The sequence below is a fragment of the Mus musculus genome, chromosome 7 (genome assembly GCF_000001635.26).
Source record: "Mus musculus strain C57BL/6J chromosome 7, GRCm38.p6 C57BL/6J".
Lineage (NCBI taxonomy): Eukaryota > Metazoa > Chordata > Mammalia > Rodentia > Muridae > Mus > Mus musculus.
In genome coordinates this window covers 66,874,936-66,899,522 of record NC_000073.6, presented here as the reverse complement: position 1 = coordinate 66,899,522, position 24,587 = coordinate 66,874,936, and the positions used below count along the sequence as shown (strand labels likewise).

General features: G+C 45.4%; 1 protein-coding gene and 1 pseudogene across 6 annotated transcripts in view; both read right to left on the bottom strand.

Moving 5' to 3' along the window:
• Nucleotides 1–24,587, bottom strand: part of Adamts17 (a disintegrin-like and metallopeptidase (reprolysin type) with thrombospondin type 1 motif, 17) — a 313,473-nt gene that overhangs the window by 253,649 nt on the left and 35,237 nt on the right. For 5 of the 6 annotated variants that reach the window (XM_030242472.1, XM_006540842.4, XM_006540843.4 and 2 more), the window contains exon 4: nt 11,053–11,222. In XM_030242472.1, the coding sequence (XP_030098332.1) occupies nt 11,053–11,112 (60 nt within the window). In that variant the 5' untranslated portion in view covers nt 11,113–11,222. Of the gene's footprint in view, nt 1–11,052; nt 11,223–19,932; nt 20,284–24,587 lie in introns of those variants that run through there. The other variant, XM_006540845.4, reaches the window with a different exon arrangement.
• Gm51511 lies at nt 599–716 on the bottom strand (annotated as a pseudogene).

Sequence of the window (24,587 nt, the reverse complement as noted above, 5' to 3'; positions counted from 1 at the left end):
GCAGCTTCTCCAGACTCACTTAGCCCTGCAGTAGTCTGCCTGCAGGAGTCCCTCCCCCTCCCCACCTCCATTTCCTGGGCCCTGTCTCAGTGTGGACCCAGGGTGCCCCTATATCTTTCCCACTTCCCCTCTCAGTCTTTTTAGAACTTAAAAAAAGGGGGGAAAATCCCAGGAATAAAACATCTCAGAATTCTGGGACACCCGACAAGACTAAACCTATAAATAGAGGTATAGAGACGGGAGGAGGATCCAGGCCAAAGGTATAGAGTATTAAAGCAAGATCAAACAATCAGCTTAAATATATCTATAATCCCCAGTGAAATAGCATCAGTAATTAAAAGTCCCCAACCAGAAAAAGGGCCAGATGGATTCAATGCAGATTTATACCAGACCTTCAAAGAATTAACGCCAATACTTCCCAAATTATTCTACAAATAAAACTAAAGGATTATATTTTCTCATTATTTTTACAAAGCTACCTGATACCAAGGACCAAATAAAGAAAATTATAGACCAATCCCTTATGAAAATAGATGCAAAAATTCTCAATAAAATACTTGTAAACCAAATCCAAGAACATCAAAAAGATCACCTACCATAATCAAGTTGGTTTCATCTCAGAGATGCAGAGATGATTCAACATATATAAGTCAATAAATGTAATCCACTACATAAACAAACTACACTTGATCTTAGCCAAAAGGCCAAGAAGCAATAACATAAACAAACTAAAACATAAAATCACATAACCATTTCATTAGACTTAGAAAAGGCCTTTGACAAAAATCTAGTATCCTTTCATAATAAAAGCCCAGAGAGTCTAGAGATGTAAGGGAACTACCTCAACATAATAAAGGCAGTTTACAGCAAGCCCACAGCCAACAGCATGGTGTTGGCATAAAAACAGATATGTTGACCAATGCAATTGAATTAAAGATCCAGACATAATTCCACACATCGTCAGACACCTGATTTTGACAAAAAAAGCAAAAACAAACAAAAAGCACTGGAGAAAAGGTATCACCTTTAAGAAATAGTGCTGGTCAAACTGGATGGCTGAATGCAGAGGGATGAAGAGGGAGGCAGAGGGAGGCAGAGGGTTCTGAAAAGATGAAACATACATGACTGAGAAACATTTAAAGAAATGCTCAAGATCCTTCATCACCAGGGGAATGCAAGTTAAAACTACTTTGAGATTTTATCTTATATCAGTCAGAATGGCAAGATCAATAAAACAAATGACAGCACATGCTGGGGAGGACATAGAGAAAGAGGAACACTCATCCACTGCTGGTGGGAGTGCAAACTGGTACGACCACTATGGAAATCTGTGTAGAGGCTCCTCAAGAAGCTGAGAATGGATCGACCCTAAGATGCAGCCGTACCATTCTTGGGAATGTTCCTAAAGGACTGTGCATCCTGCCACGGAGACACTCGCTTATCCATGCTCATTGCTGCTCTATTTATAACAGCCAGAAACTGGAAAACAGCCTAGATGTCTATCAACTGATGAATGGATGTTGAAGATGTATTACTGTGGTACATTTACACAATACACTATTACTCAGCTATTAAGAAAAATGAAATTATGGACTTGCATGTAAATGGATAGAGCTAGAAATAAAAGCATCCTGGGTTAGGCAACCTAGACCCCCAAAGACAAATGTTGTATGCTTTCCCTTATAATGTGGATGCTAGCTGTGAGGTTTTTAAAATATATTCTGGAAAGAGAACCAATACTAATAATACTTTTAAAAACTAGATGGAGACCTACTATGTAGAAGGTTCGTGAAGTATATACATATATGAAAGGAATCTATTCAGAGCCAACAAATAATAGGGGAGACAATGCCCTAACTAGACATTATGCCACCAAGTGAAACCTTCATCCCCTGGAATAGATTACATCTTGTTGAGTTGTTGCCCAAAGAGGCCCCATGGAAACCCTCTAATATCACAGCTATTGCCAAGGTTACTGGTTGCTCTTTACAATCTGATGATAAGGCCCTACTGCTGAATAAAACACTCAGTCATACCACTGAACACTGAGAAGGAAGCTGGAGCTTAACTGCTGACCAGGGTTCATGGTACTGGAAGGAACTCTGCACACAAACTGGAAGAGAAAATTAATTATCAGTATCACCCAGGTATAAACCCTATGACCTACAACATGGACCTACCTCAAAGATATACCAGTACAATAGTGGCACAAATGTTATAAGAGCAACCAGCCACTCTTTGATTGGATTTAAAGCCCATTCCATGAGATAGAATGCATGCCTGACACTATCAAAGGGGTAAAGAAACTGACACTACATAGGTCACAGGCCTGGGGAAAACATAATATTCTTACTCTATTAAAGGAACATTGCAATAAAATGACTTCCAGTGACACAGTGTTAGACCCATAGATCAGTGCATCCCTCAATACACATCAAATAAGCTTCTCACAGTAGATGGGAAATAATGCAGAGATCCATAACTGGACAGTGGCCAGAGAATGAGAATCATTGAACACTCAGCTCTAAATAGCATGTCTTCATCAACTCCTTCCTATCAATGCTCAGAGCTCTATGTGGAACAGGAGGTAGAATGGATGACTCCAAGGGAACTGTCTTCAAGATACAGGACTGATGCACATATGAACTCACAGAGACTATGGCAGTATTTATAAGACCTTTATACAGATGCAAGACAGACAGGAATCCCACCCCTAACTAGGAAGAGAACTGCAATTGATACCCAATTTTAAAGGGACAATTGCTGTTCTCCAGTGGTGTCTCACTGGTTATATAAACCACATTCCAGGTCAGGCCCAGAATAGTTGGCTAATATGAAATGTACTCATTGGTATTTTTATGAACATTGTGTTTTATTTTGCTTTTTTTTTGGGGGGGGGCGCTTTTTAAAAAAATCTTTTTGGTCTTACCTATTTGTTTTGATTTTCATTCATTTTTGTGTTTTCTGTTTTGCTGTTCTTTTTCTTTCTTTCTTTCTTTCTTTCTTTCTTTCTTTCTTTTCTTTTTTTTTGGGGGGGGGGTTGTTTTGTTTTTTGTTTTTTGAGACAGGGTTTCTCTGTATAGCCCTGGCTGCCCTGGAGCTCATTTGTAGACCAGGCTGGCCTCAAACTCAGAAATCCGCCTGCCTCTGCCTCCCAAGTGCTGGGATTAAAGGCGTGTGCCACCACCACCCAGCTTGCTTTTGTTTCTTGTTTGTTTGTTCATTTTAAAAGAGAGAGAGAAAGAACATAAAGTTGGGTGGGTGAAGAGGTGAGGAAGATCTGGGAGGAAATCAGGAAAGAGGGCAAGCATGACCAAAATAAATTGTATGGAAATAATTTTAACTAAAAATTTAAAACTATGAAAGCAGAGGAGGACAAAGAGTAGATCCAGCTTCGGCCTCATTTCAGTCTTTCTCCAAGCTCACTTTGGTTGAGAAGGCAAAGAATTTTCAGGATAAAAACTAAGTATGGGCAGTATATTTTTTTAAGATTTATTTATTATGTATACAACACTCTGCACGCATGTATGTCTGCAGGCCAGAAGAGAGCACCAGACTTCATTATAGATGGTTATGAGCAGCTGGGAACTGACCGCAGGACCTCTGAGCCATCTCTCCACCCCTCGGATTTGTTAATACGTCTTTGCTAATAAGTCATTGGCAAAGGATGTTGCTCGGAGGCACCAGTCACCCCGTCCTGTATTCACAGACTCATTTATCCTGGACCATCTGCGTGAACACAGACAGCAAATAATAGCATATGTATATGCACAATCTTATTCTGAGGAGTTTGCTACAGATACTGGGAGAACAAGTGATAAGCAGGATGAACATTTTAAAGTGTACCATTCGGTGGTGGTAAATACATTCTTATAAAACTGAAAATCTGTCCCCACTAAATACTGACATCTATCGCTTTCCAGCAATGAGTTGTTGCTTGTATATACATTTGTACACTAGGCATGCCTGGTGCTCACAGGGAACAAAAGAGAACATCAAGTCTTCTGGAACTGAAGTTATAGACAGTTAAGAGCTGTCATGTGAGTGGTGGAAAGTGAATCTGGGTCCTCTGCAAGACCAGCCAATGCTGTTAATTGCACACGTCCCCATGTTTCTTCCTGTTGGAAGGCTAATATCTCAGTATGCACATATGCCACATTTCTCTGTCTGCCCAGGTATCAACGCATACTTGGGTTGCTTCCACCTTTGGGCTACTGTTAACTATAAGGCAGATGTCCAAGTATCTATCCATGTCTCTGATTTCTCAAAAGCAGAATTGCAAGGACAGAAGTAGGGCTTGGGTTTGGCTTTGAGGAACAGTCCTACCTACCACAGCAGCTACACCATCTTGCATCCCTATCAGATCTCTTTTCCGTCACAAACACTTGGGCTCAGTTTTGCTTTGTGTATGTGTTAGCATTACAATAGATATCCCAGTGGGTGAGGAAGTATTCATTGTGGGTCAGACTTCCATTTTCCTATTGATGGATGATTGATGTTAAGTATCTTTCCACGAATTAGCTATCTGTAAGTCTTTTTTAAAAAAAAAGTCTATTCAAATCCTTTCCCAACTTTTTTCTTCTGTTGGTGGTGCTGGTGATAAGTTTCAGAAGTCTATATTCTGAATATTAACTGATGTGAAATTTGCAAATATTTTCTCCCATTCTGTGTGTTGCCTTTTTGCCATGTCAATGAGGTCTTTTGATACATAGGAATGTTTGACTGTACTGAAATCCAGTGTGTCTACTTTCCCTTTTGTTGTTGGCTGTATCGTTGATATATCCAAGAAATTGCTGCCAAGATGGATGTCATGGCCTCCCCTTCTCCCCCTTTCTCCTGTGTCTAATTGTTTCAGCTCTTAAATTAGGACTTTAGCACATTTTAAATATGGGGCTCCAATTTCATGCAGGTGTCCAGTTTAGCTAGTACCAGTTGTTGAAAAGACTTCCAGTTCTCCCTTATGTGTGTCAACCATTTGACCAAATATATTAGTGTCAACTTCTGGGTCCTAGATGACTCCATCAGGCATCAGGTGACAGCACAGAGGAGCGCTCTGGTTTTCGTAACCAGAAGATCTGAGCTCAGGAAGCAGGGGTCCTCCACTTTATCCTTCTCTTTCATTTCCTAGTCCATATGGATATTAGGATGCAGTCCTCTACAATCCACAGACATTGGTGGATACACAGAAACCACCTGTATCTGTTGATCATTTTGGGTAACACGAATGCCGAAACGAGATCTTAAGCCCATCGACATGACTTCCTATCCATCTCTTCGTTGACTTCTTCCACCAGTGGGTCACAGCTCTAACTGTGTAGCCTTGCTCATCCTGATTAAGTAAGTTCTCAGTGTTGTGTTATTCTGATACTCCTGCAAATAGGATTGGCCTATAAATTGCCTTTCAGAGTGTCTACTGTTGTGCACACAAATGAAACCAGTCTGTATATGCTGGGATTTACACTGCTACTTTGCTGTTTATTGGTAACCGTTCATGTATGGACAGACATACACATGCATGTGTGCATGCACAATGTATGTAACTTTCAGGGTCTTCTCTAATTAACATCATGTCGTGTGTGACAGAGACTACTCAGCCTCTTTCTTTCCTACTTGAATGACTATTTTATTTTATTTTATTTTATTTTATTTTATTTTATTTTATTTTTTGTGTGCTCAACTTCTCTTGCTAAAACTTCTAGGACTGTGTTGAACAAAAGTGGCAAGTGTGGCAGCTCTGCCTTATTCTGTAGGGAAAGGCGTTCCACCATCTCCCACCAAGTACCATGACAGCCATGGAATCTTCTTTTATGGCTTTTATGACAATGAGACAGTTCGATTGTGTTCTTTTTACATATTTTGTTGTAAAAGGCTATTGGACTTTGCCAAATTCTTTTTCTACATTGATGCAATAATTATTAGTGTTTCTCCCTTTGCTTTGGTAATTTGGTTGTGCATGCTCATTGATTTCCACACAAAATATTTACACATAAATATTTATTATTGTTATTTTGTTTTTGCTACCTTTGGATTCTATTGACATCTAATGGCCTTCTTCGTCACAGACGACCCTTTCTCCTCCCAGTCTGCTTTCCCTGTTAGCATAGCCCCCTTCTGGCTCTCTTTCTCTTCATGATCTGCATGGAATATCTTTTGAAACCTGCTTAATTTCAACCCATTCTTACCCTTGGATCTAAAGTGAGTCTTTTAGTGACATATTTGGATTTTGGGTTTTTTTTGTTTTGTTTTGTTTTGTTTTAATCCATTCTACAAATCTCTGTCGTTAATAGTATGCTTAATCCATATACATTTAAGGTAATAACTGAACCCCTAGAAGTTACTTTTTTTTTTGCTTTCATAACCCTTACAATTTTTGTCCCCCCTTTTCTATATGTCTTATGTTCATTTTTTCCTATAGTGAAACTTTATAAATCCCTTTTCATTTCCTTTTGTTTCTACCCCATAGCTATTTTCTTTAGCTATTTCCCTATACAAATTATATGCCCTTAAAATATAAATTTTAATTCTGTTCCACCTTTACACGATTTTGATAGCACAAGAAAATTGCAAAGTAAAAGATTTCATTAAAAGCACATAAGCACAGAGTTGCAATGTGGATTGGCCATCATGGTGGAGCTCTTTGTCCTGGCTGGCAAGGAGGGTCCATCCCTCTGAGGAACATCTGCAATACAGAAAAGCCCCTTCTCTAAGAAGCAGAGGGGAGCCGGGCGTGGTGGCGCACGCCTTTAATCCCAGCACTCGGGAGGCAGAGGCAGGCGGATTTCTGAGTTCGAGGCCAGCCTGGTCTACAGAGTGAGTTCCAAGACAGCCAAGGCTACACAGAGAAACCCTGTCTTGAAAAACCAAAAGAAAGAAAGAAAGAAAGAAAGAAAGAAAGGAAGGAAGGAAGGAAGGAAGGAAGGAAGGAAGGAAGGAAGGAAGGAAGGAAGGAAGAAGCAAGCAAGCAGCAGAGGGGACAGAACACAAGCAAGGGAGGAGCTGGGATCTCCTGAGGAAGGGGTGACCCCTGCACCAGAGGCCAGGGTTGACAGGATGAAGGAGCTACAGGAGGAACAGACGGCCTGTTGTAAGGCTCAGAGGAAGCCACAGTGGACTTGGTACGGCTTACTGACAAGCTCTTGACTTTAATGAGAGAACTTTCCAGGCCACTTGGCAGCAAGGACTGAGGTGGCACTCAGATGGAGGTGAGCAGGCTAGCAAGGGAACTAGGTGCTTCACTGTTAAGGCTGGAAAGAATGGAGGTCAGCCCAGAGCAGAGAGCAAGAAAGGGGGGCGGGGAACCAGAAATGCCCAAGCAAGTTGATTCATGAACCATCAGCTGGGAGCTAGTGCCTTCCATTCCCTCAACTGTGTATTCAGCGGCCTCCAAGACTCCATTCCAAATCTTCCCTGTGAAATGATGAAACCTGCCAGGCCTGAAGTGCCAAGGCCATGAAAACACCTTGTTACCGTCAGGGCTGGGAAGTTCAGCTTAAGTACTCACCCTTCTTCTCCCACAGGAATCCTCAGGCCACTGGCTATTGCTGCGCAAACACATCCTAACCCTGAAAGATGCTGGGAGAATATGAACAAACACTAGACAGTAATTTCTCCCAGCTTAGAAAACTAGACTGTCTCCTTTGCCACAGATGGGGCTCGTCTGTGTTCTGCCTTGGGAGTCCTGGGTGTGACATAGCAAGATGCAGGGTCTCTGCTCACAGACCCAAGCAGGAGGGCAAGAAGGGGACAGCTGCCAGGCACCAGAGCCACTATTTTTCCACAGTTCCTGTATGAATGACTAGGCCTATCAGCCCAAGTAGGTTTCTTTCTAACTCCAGGAAACCTGAGGTGCCAGCTGCTTCAGTCCTGCCACTCCCAAGAACACAATCGAGAGACAGACAGGGAGAGCCTGTCCCTGCTTGTTATTCTTAGAGAAACTATGTAATGATGGGGCCCAAGCCCAGCCACAATCCCTTCTCTTCCTCTGGGCTTCACCAGCTCAGACCCTCTATTCTACCACAGCCATGAGAAGCAAAGAAGTCTGGGGATTTCAGAAACCAGGAGATTTAGAGGATTGAAGAAGGGGAGCGGCAGCAGCGGGGGATGATCTTGTTTAAACCAAGACGGAGTCTGGGTGTGAACTGGTGTGAGCGCAGCAGGAAAGGGTTGAGATGCGTGGAACCAATGCACGGGGGTGTGAGGACTCTGACTCGGTTGCTTCTGGCTTCCAACAGCTCAGAAGTCACACTGTCAGAAGAGACAGCCTGTGGTAACGAGTATCATATGGTGTATATTGCTTCCACAAGGCAATTTCCCTTAGTGGGTTGTAGACTTTCTGGGAAGACCTCAAAATTAAAACTGAAAGTGCTTGGCCACAATGGCGAGACTGGGAGCCATGGACATGCTAGTGTAAGCTGCTGTTGAAGTGATCACAAGGACTGGGACCTCTCTGGGCCCTGTCTTACAGTCTCTATGCTCCATGGGGATGGCAGGTGGGGTGTTATTCTGTAGGATCCCATTCTTTCCCAGTTGTGATTAAAGAGCTTCCTATGCCTAAGTCGGTTTATAAAAGCAAATATCCAGCCATGCCTTGTGACTATGTGTCTCATGAGGACGTGTATGGGTACAACCCGCAATTCTCCATGCTGAGAACAGCAGTGCCCTGAGCATAGCACATGTGAGGGGTAGGGTAAAGGCCAGAGAGGTAAGGCTTCTCACAAAAGACAAAAGCAGCCTAGGAAAGGGAGTCTGACCCAGCAGGGCACAAGAAACTCATCCTCTTTACCCCCAGGATCACCATGGTGGGACAGTGGGTCATCCATTTCTCTGTGGCCAGTAAGGGGAAAGCACCTGGGTTTAATGTCACAGCCCTGCACAAGTATCCCATGAGATACTTAGCTCCAATGCCCTTGAACTCCCTTCAGATGCCAGGAAATGAGTTGTGGGTTCTGGCCCCCAAAGTGAAGGCTCAACCCAGATGAGCTTTGTGCAGGCCTGCTAGCCTTCCAGAGCCCTAGTTACAATACGGTCAGAGCGAACACTCTATCAGGGAGGATCATCGGGGCCTGCTAGCCTCTGTGTCCTAGGGAGGACACATACACCCTCCCAGGCCACCTCTAGAGCCCAAAGAGTCCTTCTCCGTGATACCTAAATATGAACAATGAGCCACCTGGATAATTTAACACTCATGAGGACTACAATTCCTGGCCATCCTCCAACATTCAAGTTGGGAGCCATCAAACTAGCCTTCTTGTCAGAGCTCTCTTTCTTCTCAGTATCCGGGCTCCATCCCCTCAGGCAAACAAGAACAGATGCATTCTGAGACAGACAAAGATCTGTACAAGCCCCAGACCAGAGACTGTACCAGGCCCCAAGACTTCATAGATTCTGGGGAGGGAGGGAGGCCATTTCCCATCCTGAGCTCTAAATGCCTTAAAGTAATCTACTCTCTGGAGCTCAATACATCATGTGGCCCCCAAAGAACAGTCCTTGTCTCTGTCTGCTCTATTGTATCCTAAACCTTTAGCCTACCATCTGGCATTGTTAACCAGCTTCCTGATCCCATTACCCCTTTCCTTAGGGTCATCCTCCTCCTAGGTTGTTCCTCCTATCCTCTAGGGTTACTGTACCCCGAAACTGTTCTACTCACAGGAGATGCTGCACCTGGGCAGTGCTGCCCACTCTTAAGGCTTTGGGAACAGCTTGAGGTTAAGAAGCCTCAAGTTCCTCCTTCTACCCAATCCTTCTTAGCCTAACCTCTCACCTTAAGCTGGGCTTGGCCACTGAGAAACTCCTCCTGGAGTCCAAATGCTCTCTTTGTTCCTGCTTTTCTCAGTCAGTGGCTCTACTGCATCCAGACACACACATAAGACCAGGTAAGCTGGGATTTCTCTCCTCCTCAAACTCACTGGTTCCTGCCAGTCTTCCCCCTTCTGGCCTCTGTGTTCCCCCACCCACTCCTCCTGCACATAGGTTCAGACCCTCTTCCCACAGGCAGCGCATCAATCCACCCAGCATGCAGCTGCTCTGGCTCCTTCTCCAAACACTGAGACAAACACGAGGCAACATCTCCTATACTTGGGTGGCCCCAGTCTCCTGGGTAGAGCCTCTACCCTTTGGGACCTCTTGCTCACCTCTTCTAGCCTCCGCTGTCCACATCCTTACACTCCCCCAAGGCTCCTGCTGTCCCTGCTGCAGCTGTAGGTATCACCTCCCCCTGAAGGGAGTTCGTGTACCTCCAAGCCTTGCACCTGTGGGACCCACAGCATGACCTTTCCATTATCCTCGCCCCGTCAGCACTTCCTCCCTCTCTAATCAAGGTTTGCTCTTTCATGAAGCCTCATGCTGAAGGATGACCCCTAGCCACCCTCCACCTGCACTTCAGGGGCCCCTGCAGATGTCTCCATGGTAGGATGGATGCTCTGCCTGCTGAGACTACAGCCTCTCAAGGGAAAGACCAGACCGTGTGATGCATTTGTAGCCTTAGCACTGAGCACAATGTTAAAGGTTTCTGAAGGCCTTCAAAAGCATTTCCTGGGAAAGCAGGTGGCTGGGTGGAGTGTGGATGCCTTTGAAGAAAGACACTTTGGTGTCTAAGATTTGATGAAGTTGCCTCTCCCTTACCCACCCATTGTACAAAGGTTTCCCTCTAACCTCACTCAACAGTGTTACTACACCTTCTTGCCGCATATGGTAAACTGTTTTCCAACTAAGGTTTGATTCTGATTTCTCCAAGCAGACTCATTATTATGAGAACACGGGCTAACTCTCCCTTCAACATGATTGTCATTTGGAAAAGGTCTTTCATGTACCAAGGATCTTGGAAAGTGTGGTCATGAGCAGTCCCATCATTGAGTAAATCCGTGCATAAGAACATTACAGCAGCAGGTAGAATCCGGAGTCAATCTTTCTCCTGTTCATTGCGCCTGCTCTCGGGACCACAGGCTGTGATCCCAAGCCAGTGACCTCCTTGCCACAGGAGATACGGGTGCCACACCTACCTCCCTCTTGGAGACATCTGAGCCCACCAACAGCAGGACCCTCCTGTGGACTCACCATGTTCATGACAGTGAGGATGAATCTTTGTGCAGCCTCTGCCCCGTGGTACTGCACCATGTCGGCATCGGCCACCACCAGGGTCTCCACTGTGTGTTCGTTGGTGAGCCGGATGGCATTCCTCCTTTCCCTCCAGTCCCGAGACAGATGGTCCTTCCTGGGCTTCTTTTCTAGAAAATGATAGAGACATTTGTGCAGTTCTTGGCTTACTGTTTTACAAAACCACACCATGAGAGGTCCCAAGAATATGGTCAGCCTCAAGTGCCTATGGATGAACCCAAAGCTACAGATCTTCATGGTTATATAGGGTGGCCGGAGTTCCCAGCCACTGGTGGTACCATATGGGAGCCAGAGAGTGAACTTGTGGAGCAATCATCAAAGGAAAACTCTCCCTTGTTCATCCTCACAGCCAAGGAGGCACCTGATGCATAGCATCAGAAAATAGAAACCCATTCATAATAGAAGCACAGTGAGCCACGTACAGCAGGCAGGGAAAAGCCTACACCCAGCAATGAGGGATATTGGGGGGCTTTTCAGGGTGATGATACAGACCTACATGAAAGGCTCCCAACTTCCCTAATGATACCTGGAACCAAGGAAGCAGGCTTGGCTGAGACCAGGGTTCATTCCCTTGTGAGAGAAGCAACCGCACTGAGAGTCAAGAAGAAGAGGACATAAACCTCAACAGGTATAGAAACAATAGAAATAGACACAAAAGAAGAAAAGCATAGTAAGAAAAGGTCTCAATGCACATGCAGGCTGTTAGCTTGATCTTTCCTCAAAACGAGGAAGGGTAAGTAGTGACCATGTGGGATTCCTCTGCGGACTTGTTAGGTAAACTGTTCCTCTATAAGATCGTATATCTATTATATACAAATATCTATGATTTTCAGTTACAGAACCCACTTCTGAAAGTTGAAGGCTGCTGAGGGCCGACAAGATTTCTGTATGGAGAACTGTCTCTGACCCACACAACAGATGAATATGTGGATATGAATGGGATGCAACCTTGGAATCTAGATATGAAAAGCAATTTGGTATTTCCATGTTAGCAGTGACTTACATGGAAAGGGCTCTGCTACATCTTCCATGGAGTAAAACACCACCTGTGTGCTGAGTCTTTAGAACGGTGACGGATCATTCTAGATGCAAAAGTCGATAGCATGAACACGCTGGATCTCTAGGTGGGGGGTTGGGAAACAGTAACACTACTCGACATATCCTATAATCTTCAGAACCTGGGAAGATTCTCATCAAAATCCCCAGGTGTAGAGAAAGCTGGCCAATGATAACAAGAATTCAAACCTGGAAAGTCTGTCTAGGGAGACTCCATAATATAGAGAGGCATGACCATAAATCTGTATACACAGTTAGGTCCCAATTTTGCAGGAACACCATATGAACAAGCACTTTCAGGGAAACAAGTAAATGAGCAATGAAAACATAAAATGTTAATGGTGGGTGATATGTGATATTCCTTTTCCTTTCTGCCTCAGCACTTTCCAAACCTATACCATGGACAAGTAGTGATTTACTTATTCAAATACTTGAAGAAATCAGACTCTGTAAAATACACAGAAGCTGCTTTTAAACTCTAAATTATAAAACAGAAGGCACCGGGGAGCAAAATATGTCACCAGACTCGTCAAACAAACAAATAAAAAAGTAAAATTAAGACAAGGATGTCTCCTCACGCCCACAGACTGTTCTGACCCTGCAGGGGAACCAGATCAGGGCAAAGGGGGAGGTCTCAGATGACACTGCCTTTGCACACAAACAGAATGAATGAGGTCCCATAGACTCTTACCCACATCAACCAACCTAGAGAGTAAGAACAAGAATGGTGCCGACTTTCTGTTCTCCCAACACTTGCCAAGTCCAGGTGGCTTGGATATGACCGACTTGCTGATGTAGAATTTGTAGAGTCACTCTGCTTTGTTTTAAAGCTACAGAGTTGAGGGACACCAGTTCCCAAGGAGGAGGTTCAATGAAACCTGCATGCCAACCTTCCCCCAGATGAATGAAGAGCCACAGCTCATGGGTGGCCACAACTTTTCCTAATGTTTGCTTAGAATTCATCTCCAGATATCATCCACTAGTGTTCTTACCTGCAGACGTTCACACTGGCTGTTCACACTGGCTGTTCACACTTGGTTTTACGCCTTGTCATGGCACAGACAGTGCTGCATTTTCAGTGGGTCCATTCAAATACCACGTAAGAGTCTGAATGTAGGCAGGCAGTGGTGATGCATGCCTTTGATCCCAGGTGAGGTTAGTCTGGTCTACAGAGTGAGTTCCAGGACAGCCAGGGCTACACTGAAACTCTGTCTCAGAAAAGGAGGAGAAGGAAGAGGAAAAGGAAGAGGAAGAAGAAGAAGAGAAGGGGAGGAGGAGGTGGTGGAAGAGGAGAAGAAGGAGAAGGAGGGGAGGAGGAGGAAGAGGAGAAGAGGGGGAGAAGGAGGAAGAGGAGAAGAGGAGGAGAAGGAGGGGAGGAGGAGGGGAAAGAGGAGGAGAAGAAGGAGGAAAAGGAGGAAAAGAAGAGGAAGATGAGGAAGAGGAGGAGGAAGAGAAAGAAGATGGAGAAGAAGAAGAAGAAGAAGAAGAAGAAGAAGAAGAAGAAGAAGAAGAAGAAGAAGAAGAAGAAGAAGAAGAAGAAGAAGAAGAAGAAGAAGAAGAAGAAGAAGAAGCCGCTGTCACCTGAACATGTGAGACTGGAGAGTTGGAGAGTCAAGGGCATAGCCTGGGAGAAGGTGCCTGCTGAACACTTCTCAGCATAGTCTTGCACTGAGTATTAGTCTACCAAGGTGTGAGTGGTCATGGACCCTGGAGGATACCAAGAAACAGGTGATGCTCATTGATCAGGACCTGAGGTGTGAAAGAGTTTTCACTCCGCAGTCTCATTTGCTCCTCTGATTGTGGAAGCCTCCGGTGGGACTATATCCTATGGAAAATAGTCACTGAACAAACCCACTCGGGGAAATGAATTAAAAGGAATAAATGAAGGAGCTGGACAGACTGACTCAGTGGTAAAGAGCACTGGCTGCTCTTCTAGAGGTCCTGAGTTCAATTCCCAGCAACCACATGGTGGCTCACAACCATCTTTAATGGGACCCGATGCCCTCTTCTGGTGTGTCTGAAAGCAGCTACAGTGTACTCATACACATAAAATAAATTTTAAAAAAATCTTTTAAAAAAGGGAATAAACAATTATTCTGGCTTAAACCCAGCCTCACACTTGAGTGCCGGCCAGGCCTCACCACAAACTGAATGTCAAAAACCTGATTGGTTCCTGCTTGAGCATTTGTTTTATATTTCATTTTCATTTCTTCTTTCAATTTATTTTTGGCAATTTTTTCTGATCAATGCACAATATATGTCTACATATTTATGGTATAATCAGCGGCTGCTTACATAAAATGTACAGTGATTAAATCAGGGTGATTAGCGTCTCCACCTCCTCAAGCATTTATCATTTCCATCTGCAGGAAACCTTGGTAGCCTTCTTCTCTGGTTATTTTTCCCCTTCCCTTTCTCCCTCTTGCTCTGGCCCTGCTTGCTTCACCCCCCACCCCATCCCACCCCCTCACTCCCAGTTTGCTCTGGGCCCCACTCGCTCCACACCCCTCCCCTCACTTTGGGTTCTGCTAGATCCGGCCCATAGGTTTTTTTTTTTTTTTTTTTAATTTGTTTCTCATTAAAGGTGGTTGTGAGTCATCATGTGGTTGCTGGGATTTGAACTCATGACCTCCAGAAGAGCAGTCAGTGCTGTTAACCACTGAGCCATCTCACCAGCCCCTCTGGTTATTATTTTTTTTTAATAAACCATGAATTGCTACAGATTGTAGTTGCTTTACTATATAACAGAATACTAGAACTAGGCCATGGGCCTGGTGGATCATGACCCCAGTACACAGGCGGCTGAAGCAGGAGGGTCATAAGTTCAAGATCAGCCTGGGATACACAGTAAGATTTTTCTCAAAAACAAAGAAAGAAAGAACTTCAAAACCAGTTCCTCCTACCAAAGTGCACACTATTGGCACATACCTAACCCCGCTCCCTTCTCTGTTCCTCTACTTCTGAGGCTGTGGCCCTTTAATACAGTCCCTTGTGTTGCGGTAACCCCAACCATACAACTATTTTCATTGCTATGTCATAACTGTGATTTTGCTACAGTTATATATCATAATATAAATAGCCGATATGCAGGATATCTGGTATGCAACCTCCTGAAAGGATCATTTGACCACCAGGGGGTCTCAACCCACAGGCTGAGGAACACTTCTCTAGGCCATCTTCAAGCCCTAGCTTTAGGGACAGAGACAGGATATTGCGGACTGAAATTGTCTTCCAATGCAGGTGGCCCTGGCCCCGGGGGGGGGGGGGGGCAGGGGGGCAGGTGGAAGCTCTTGAGAGGGAACCTGCCTTCTCCACATCTCGCCATGTCCCCCTACTTAGTACTCCACGGCTGTGACTGTATTGAGAGAGCCTCAATACACGTGTACCTTCAAGTTCCTAAAGTGTGTAAATATGCCCTGCTAGACAGATCACAGTCACCAACATGTTTCCCAGCGCCTTCTAGGTAAAAGAAACAAGTCTCAGGGGTCATGTGGTGCTGGGTTCCCCATCACTAGAGAGATTGAGTGTAGGTGGCAGGCTGGAGACTGGATGGGGGAGTGGCCCCCAAACCATCATGGGAGAGACAGAGGCCCTCATATTGACAATGAGGACACATCATGAGGCACCAGGGTCATTTTGGAAGCCAAGTCTGCTCCCTCCTCTGTCAACACATGCTGAGTTAGTTCACCTGGGGATCTTAAAGAAGTCCCTCCATATTTTTTATTTTGCATTTATTCTCTCTTTATTCCAATTAACCATTAAAGCAGACAATTTGACATAAGTACGGAAGACACTCTGGGTCTTGTAGGATATGACAAGGAAAAGGCAAGGTGGGGGGAAGCTATGAAGGTATAAAGAGCAGTCTAAATGTTAAATGTTTTCAATACTCAAATTATGATTTGTTCCTCAAGTTTCAGAACTGTCAAAAGTGCTGAGCAAACATATCTGGGGACTGGGGAGGAGATGCGACTGATAAGAGTACTTGCATGCAGATGTGAGGCCCTGAGTTCAAACCCCCCAAAGCCATGCAAAAAGCTGGCCATGGTTACAAACAGACCTGGGACCAGGCCTATGGAGTTGGGACAGACAGAGGAACTCACTGGAACTTCTGAGTGACCCTGTTCCAAAGGACTAGCTGAACAGCAAAAGAGCAGGACCCCTTATGACCCCCTCTGGCCTCTGTGTACACATACAGGCACGTGTACCTGCATATGTGTATACATACAGGCACGTGTACCTGCATATGTATATGCATAGGCACCATACAGTACACATTCGCTACACATACATATGAGCACACATATGAAAACTATATAAATGGTTATTTAGTTACTAATTTTGTTCTTGGAAAATAAAAAAAAATCTCAACTATTCGTTAACCAATCCAATGAGATAAATGTTCTTTTTCATTAAAAATTAAAGTATCAGGCTATGGGCATGGCTCAATGGCAGAGGGTTAATCTAGCATGCTTGAAGCCCTGGGTTTAATCTCTAGCTCAAAGAAAAAGAATAATAATAAAAATATTTAAGCATTCTCTGTGGAAAAATAAAAAATGTTGGACATTGAGTTCCTCCCTAAATTCCTCCAACTCCTTCTGTGCAAGGCTCTAGTGTCCTAAGGTGTCCTAAGGCCACTTCCAGGGATGGTCTCAATGTGCTCTTTGTGCCCAGGCACAGGAAGAGGACGTCTTCTCCCATCACAGAAGCAAATTTGATGGCCGAGAAAAACAGAGTGGAGGAAATACAGGCAGATGCCCAAGGGCACTGAGCAACCTTGAGTGGACAGGAGGAGGCACTTCAGGCCAAGGCGTCAGAGACCAGGGACACAAATGGGAAATGTTGACAGCTAACTATGATCCCCTTGGTGTCAGCCCTTCCCACACCAGCATTCCAAGGTGAGAAACGAGAATGTCTTCTCGCTGTGACTCATGGGACCGGGGACAGCCAAAGGCCGGAGCATCAGAACCAGACCTTGTCTCAACCACATAAACTACTGGCTTTCTCCAGCTTATCCGTAAACAAGGTGCGGGATTCCAGGAGACTCTACACACCAGTGTGGTGAGTTAGAAAGGGTCTGCCCGGGGCCAAGAGGAAGGCTATCTATCCCTTATTGTCACCTTACAGCTCTGAGATGGGGACTGTAATTAGGGCAAACCAGAATGAGACAGGGGGACAGTGAGGGAGAAGACCCTGGGTGCCTTCTTCATTTCAGTAACCTCTGTATACAAGAGTTAAGAAGACTTGCTGTGCCCAATGTCATGACCAAGACCCTCCACCAGACCTTTCCCTCTATAATGGACAGAAACCCTCTGAAATCATAAGCCAAAATAAACCATATCCAGAGCCCCCTCCTGGTGCCTCCAAGGGACCACAGGTGATGTGCCTTTTGCTCTCTAGTCCCCTCCCACTGTGCCTCATCTGATTCTGGGGCAAAACACTGTCAGAGACCTGAGTGTCCATTTCTAGTCTGAGTCACCATCTGACAGAACTCAGTCAGGGAGTTGCCAGTGGTGGATATGGGTTAGCACAGGCCAGACTTCTTGGTATACCAATATTCCCACATTCCAGGAGCCAGGACCATGCTTCCACATCAAAGTCAAGTTGGGGCCTGGGTCAGATGGGACCAGCTGCGCATGCTTAGGCATGGTATGAAAGCCCAAGCACACATAGATTACATAGTCGATGCTCTCCAAAAGAACTATTAGCTCAAAAGGAGAAAAAAAAAGACAGAAATGTGCCTTTAAAAAAATTAAATAAATAAAATTTAAAAGCAAAGCATCTGTCTATAAAAAAAACTACCTTTTTGACTGAAAGGATGACCCATGTGACCCCGAGCTCCCAGCCAGGCGAAGCCCCTCCCTCATAGCTGTATAAAGCCAACCATCTTTGAAAAATAATGCCCTCCTATTTTTTGTTTCTTACAAGAAGGAGGAAAACTTTTTTCTTTTTTGCTCTCCAAGTAAAAATTCTTTAAATAACTTCCTCCAAGGCCAAGTCATTTTTATAAAAGCCATCTTTTTTTTTTTCATGTAAATTCCTTAAAAAGAAAGGTGGAAAAATAGTTGCAGGGTTTTTTTTTTTCCCCTTTGTGTGGTTAAGATTCCAATCGAGGAGCTGATACCCCTAAAGTTCAAAACCATGTTTATGCTAGGCAGTTTGTTGTGACCCAGGTCTACACTCTGCCAAGGGTGCAGGGCCAGGGTAGGGAAGCTGCCCTAGCCCCATGGGATCTTTCCAGCCATGCTCAGAGCCACAAAGACACCAAGCATGCAGAAACTACTACCTATAAGTAAAATCAGAAGATATTCAGTTAATGGATATTTATATCAAGGACCCGAGCGTGGTAAACACTACCACAATGGTGGGGACCACTGGGAAGGTGTAGACATTAACTAAATGAGCAGGAAATACAATTTAAAATTATACACAGCACAAGTGTGGGGAAGAAGCAGCAGACATTGCTACAAATAATCTAAGGGAGGAAGATAAGTGACCACACTTTAAACTAAGGGCATATTATTAGCTTTGCATTACTGCACTGAAATGCCCGAGACAATTAACATTATAAAGAGAAAGGGTTTATTTAGTTCACAGGTCCAGAAATTTCAAAAGCATTGGAGCTTGTATGAGTTCTGTTCTAGTGAGGGTGGCAGATGGTGGCACAAGGACACAGGTCCTTGATAAAAATCTGTTAATTGAATGTCTTCTGATTCTACTTACAGGGCATGATTTCTGTATACATGTCGACTTTGTAGCTCTGGGCATGGCTGGAAAGATCCTATGGGACCAAGCCGGCTCTCCTACCCAGATGAGGTTACCTGGAAGTGGACTGGTCACTTCTCAGAGGTTAGTGGAAAGAGAAAGGGCAAATCAGAGTCTGACAACCCTTTTTGAGACATATACCCAAATGACATAAAGACCTCCTGCTAGGCCACGGCTCCCAAAGGCTCCACTCCCCTCCCAAGACCACACTTTCCTAGGGACCAAGCTTTCAGTTACCGTGAATCCTTGCAGCTACTCAAATGCACAGATCACAGGATGGGCAAACCTTAGCCAGGAGGCTTCCCAAGCTCACACTGTGAGATCAAAACCAAGGGGCAGAAACAGTTAAACCATGGGGATCACAGAGAGATTCTAGCTGCAAGTATGGGAATGTTCTAATAAATAATGTAGCCTCCCTTTAGGTGGAGAGAGTCCTAGTAATGAGGTCCCATGAGGGTTACCGGTGTGAGGCAGGTCAGTCTGGGATCTGGCTAGGGGACTAGAAAGGTGGATTCACCTTAATATACTTTTCCTTCCAAGACTCCCCCTCTCCGGTGAGGTCTTGAGAACCAGCAAGGATTTCAGCAGGGTCTGTCCATCTCTCTGAGTCCTGATACAGAAGGGAGTGGCTATTTCTTTTCATTCTCTTCTCTCTTTCAGATGCTGGCCGAAACCTAAGCAGACCTTTAAAGGCCACCCCATTTTTCTAAAGCTCCCCTCCCTGCCATGAGCTGACCTTCATGCTCGCTTAAATCAAACGGAACGACTTTCCCTCCTTCTCTCCATCCCCACCCCCCAATTGCAAGATTTACAGCTTGAGTGTCCCAGAAATTTTCTTTTAAACTCTAACAGATTCTTCTCAGGGTTCCATTTGAGCCAGCTCTTTTTTCATTAATAAGATTAAAAACTGGGAGAGGGGTCCTCTATTTTTTTCCAGTATTATATGGTGGCTTCATTGGGACCCCCCCCCCCCCAAGATTTCTGGTGAGACTTTTCCCCTACCTTTTAATTATTTAATGGGTAGAGAAAATGGCCGAGAACTTCATCAGGAACCTGTGTACTCAGGCTGCTGCTGCGGCAAACACCATGACCAAGGCCACTCTTGTTCCAGAGGGCTACATCCTACATGAGCAGAGAAGCAAAGACATGGGCAGCAAGCATGGAAGCTGGAGTAATGAGCTAAGAGTCTTGAATCACAGTCATGGAACAGGAAGGAAAGTGGAAGTGCGAAGGAGCGCTGTTACTCTCAAAGCCCTCCCCCTGGTGACACACTTCCTCCAGAAAGGCCACACTTCCTAAGTCCCCCTGAACTAGTATTCAAATTCCAGAGATGATGAGAGACATTTCTCATCCAATCCATCACAGGCTTCAAGAAAAGAAAGGGGCACAGCATATTCTAGAAACAGTAGGCTAAGAACTAGAGAGTGCCTGAGCACTGGACAATAACAAACAGGTGAAGGTAAAAAAGATAACTGTCAAGGGCTTTTTTTAATTCCGGGAGCTAGACGCTATCTGGGGTTTGCACGTTAACTGTGTTGCCTTGGCTGCTACAGGCAACAGGTTCCTAGTTGAAAAGGGATGATAGCTAGACAAAAAGAAATCTGCAGGAGGAAGGACACAAGAAGGTTCAGGAGGTGAAATTCACAGCATTCGAACTAACAGTGTGAATACGGGAGGACCACAAAGTGGGATTCTGGCTTGTGGATCCAGGATTACCTCGTGAGTAACGGAACCAGTTACTGAACCAGGGATACCAGCAATGAAGAAAAGCACGGTGGTAGTGGGGGGGGGGGGGGGGAGGGGCGGTTGGTGGGTTAAGGTACAGTTAAGATGGCTTGAAGCTGGTTGGTGGGTACGTAGACTTGTGGCGTTCATGAGGAAAACCAATGGGCTTTTAGGAAGCGTCAGCCCTAACACCAACCCTTCAGGGACAGCAAAACCACAGGACTAGATGGAGGCAGAGGAACCAAAGATTGAACTGTGAGAAATGGTGAGGCCAGGGTGGGGAGACATGGCAGAATGGGTGGCTCATCAGGGAAAACAGGAAGGATGGCAATGCTCTTCCTCTCCCGGCTGAAGATGGCCATGGAGGTGGAGCTACAGTGAAAAGAGGGAGGAGTCACCGGGCGTCTCGAGGGCGGAGCCATTGGGCATCTCCAAGTGAGTGAGGCCACAGGCTAGAGAAGCAACTCTGAGGTGTCTGGGTAGGAGCTAGAGCAGACAGGAGTTCCTCAGGATGGATAGCAGAGGAAAGCAGTTCTTGAAGGACACCCCCTTAACTCCATCTTTGCTGCTGCTCCCTCCAGCGGCATTTGCAGATGGCAGCCTCATACACATTTAAGGAAGGAGACCCAGGATTCTCACCACCTTCCTATCCTGCAAGGAAAGCCACAGTAGTGCAGTGAACATCTACCAAGCCCAGAGTCTGCACAGCTGGGTGCTACCTGCCCCCTAACCCCCAGTAGGGGAAGCCAAGAGAAGCCTCATTGCTGAAAAGGGATGTTCCCAGCAGATCTGAAGACATCTGCTGGGAACATGAATCCAGGAAATGTGACAAAGCTTTCTGATGATGGGGCATGAAGACACCACCTCCGCTGTATCCTAAAAGACCTAGCGACAGCAAAGTTTAATTATAATTAACATATACATACAGCATGGGAAGGCACGGGAATAGAAGACAGCCTTCTGTGAGGCCAGGAGAGAGCCATACTGGATCTTTCCTTCACAACCCTCGGAGGGACATTTGCAGATTAGTTAATTAATTAGTTAGTCAGCAGAAGAACTTAAGGCAGGTAGGCAATGCAAGTCAGAATCAGATAGAAAAAGGCTCAGTGCCTAACTGAGTAAAGGCCCAGCAGCCTGACCAGCATAGAAGACCCCAAACTAAGGTAGAGTGTTGACCTTTCTGGTGAATTTCCCATCAATCTTTGCTCTTCATCTGAACCTTGAATAAATATTAAATGTACTTGTAAATAAACTAGTATCATCTTTCTAGGTCTGTCATAAAGTACCCTAGGTTGGGGGTGGGGGCAGAGAGAGCAGTGTTAAAACCACAGAAATACACTTTGTGGAAGGTGGATCTATGGGATGAAGGTGGCCCTGCGGCTGGGTCCACCTGGGTCTCTCACATGGGTTCACAGAAGGCTGTCCTCGATTCCTGTGCCTTCACATGCTGTATGTGTCTAAATCGGTGATTTAAATCTGTTCCACGTGTGTGTGTGTGTTTCTATGAGAGCCTGGGCATGCCTATGCTACAGCATGAATGTGGACAGGAGATGCTTTCAGGCAGCCATCTTTGCCTTCCTCCTCTGAGACAGGGTCCTTGCTGGCTGCTGCATAAGTCAGCCCATGAGCTGCCAGGGCTTCTGCTTCCATGTCTCTTGGGCACGTGCTCCTGTGTTGGCTTTTTATGGGTTCTGGGGATCTTAACTCAAGTCTTCCTTCCTGTGCAGCAAGCACCTTCCCCGGAGCCCTTTTCCCAGCCCTCTAAACTGCCCCTTCCCTATGAGAATGGCATTCATATTGAATCTAGGCTTACTGTCGGGTCCTCCCTTACTTCTTTCCAGAAAGATCCTAACTACTGCAAAGCCGGGTACATCCTGAGGTACTGGGGGTTACAGTTTCAACATGTGAATAGGCAGTGTTGGGGGTAGGAGGCGGGGTTGGCCGGTGACAGATATCCACTTCCTTTCTACCCTTAAGAAGCATGGACAGGGTAGGTCACCCCAGTATATGCAGTCACCTAACCAGGACAGTGTGGAGAGTCCCCATATGACAATCAATCGCCTTAGAGCCATGAGTTTGGCAGTCTCAAATCCAAAACGAAAACCCAGCAGTGTTTAGAACTATCCTGGGTCTTTTTCCACCCCCTTCAGCAAAGTCTTTAGCTGAGAGATTAGCCTGGGCTACTGGTGCCTGACAGCTTTATCTTCTAAGTTGATGGAAGACAGGTGGGGGTGGGGGTGAGGGGCAGGATAGAACATTCCACCGACATACAGCTTGGGGGAAGAAATTAATTAATGTGTTCATGTTTCAACCAGAGCAAGACAAGGCAAACAAAAACCTGTAGAGCCATCTGCCCTTCTCTGCACCTGGAATCCCCCATGGAGACCCTGACCATTGTTGCTTTTACCAGAAGGCCTTTCATCTTCAACAAGGAAGCCGCAAAAATCTTCAGGCAGCTGAAGAATTCCTTCACCTTTGGAGGGGCCAGCTAGTAACCCAAATTCCCCAGCTTCATTGCTTCGACCCCAAATCCAACAACTGAAGGCTCTTCGTCCCTCAGCTCTCAAAGCTGGGCCACACCTTGTGAGGTCTCTCAGTCTCTCCCTAGGCTGCTAAGGTCTAGAGGACTGTCTCTCCCCTTTCTACCCTGTACACAGATGGGGGCCACACAGTAGGTGTTAATTGTTGTCTTAAAGTGAGTTTGTAAGAGAATAAAGTACAGGAGAATGGCACCCTTCCCAAAGCAGAGGAGAGAGCAACATAGCTGAAACCCGTGGGCCTCTTGGATGTCCCGGGCTGCTCACAGATGCATCAAACACCCACAATCTTTCCACAGGAGAATTCACTGAAAGCCTGTGGGGTCTCCAGGTGTCCCCGAAGATGCAGGGAAACACTCAAATAATTGGCCAACTAGCACAAGGAGGAAGAAGTCTTTTTTGGGGGCCCAGACCAACTCACCAGAATGTGATTCGTTTCTAAAGAAACTTGTTTCCCAAATACAAGGACCCCGGGAATGAAGCATCCTTCTTAGCCACAAGCTGTGGCCCTTCTGGTCCTATGAGAAGCCTTACCCACGGAGGCTCCTATCCCCAACCAAGCCCAAAATGGATTACCAAGAAGTTACCAATAGGGCCGTCAGAGGCAGAGCAGCCCATTCCCAACACATCTTAACTCCCTAGGCAAGCAGCCTTGAAGGACGCCAGAGTTAACAAACAAGACAAGTCAGTGGAGGGCAGAAACCCCTGGCAGTAACTCACACTCAGTTTTCTTGTGTACCCTGCAAAACCCAACTGTTGACCAAAGCCCATCACACCAGCCTTTCTTGTGGTCAGGCACTTCTTCAGCCTTTCCCCAGAGGCACTGGATGTGCTGTGGCTACATCCCTTAAGTTCTTACCCTAGTGGCCAATCATTTCACTAACTCAAAAACACAACTCCAAGGCTACTTTCTCAAGAGGCCACCACCAGGGTCTTTGCAAGCAAGTTGCTACAGCATACTGGTCTTCCTGGGAGTTCTCACCATCCAGGAAGACCAATGAGCAAAGGGCCCATTGCTGGACCCAGGCCCAGAGCCTTACAAGTTGTTCAGTAGTTAAAACAGAAGGAGGGGACACACTATGCTGAGATTTTATAGCACCATGTTACACTCTCTGCCTTCAGCCCCTCTTAATCATGCCTGTGAATATTCGCCCATGTTCTCACCTTTTTCAGTCTCTCCTGGGTCTCATCTTCCAAGTTAGGATTCTAATGCCTTTATATTTATTGTAAAATTCATCATCTTTGACTTTCTGCCACATGTTAGTTCTCCTTGTGTTTTCTCATGTTGGCTAGAGTTCATTTTACCATCTCTAATAACCGAGTGGACACTGTACTTGGAGCTTCTCTTTAGTATTTGAAGCCGCCTGCGCTCCTCTATTTGCTTCTGACAACTCT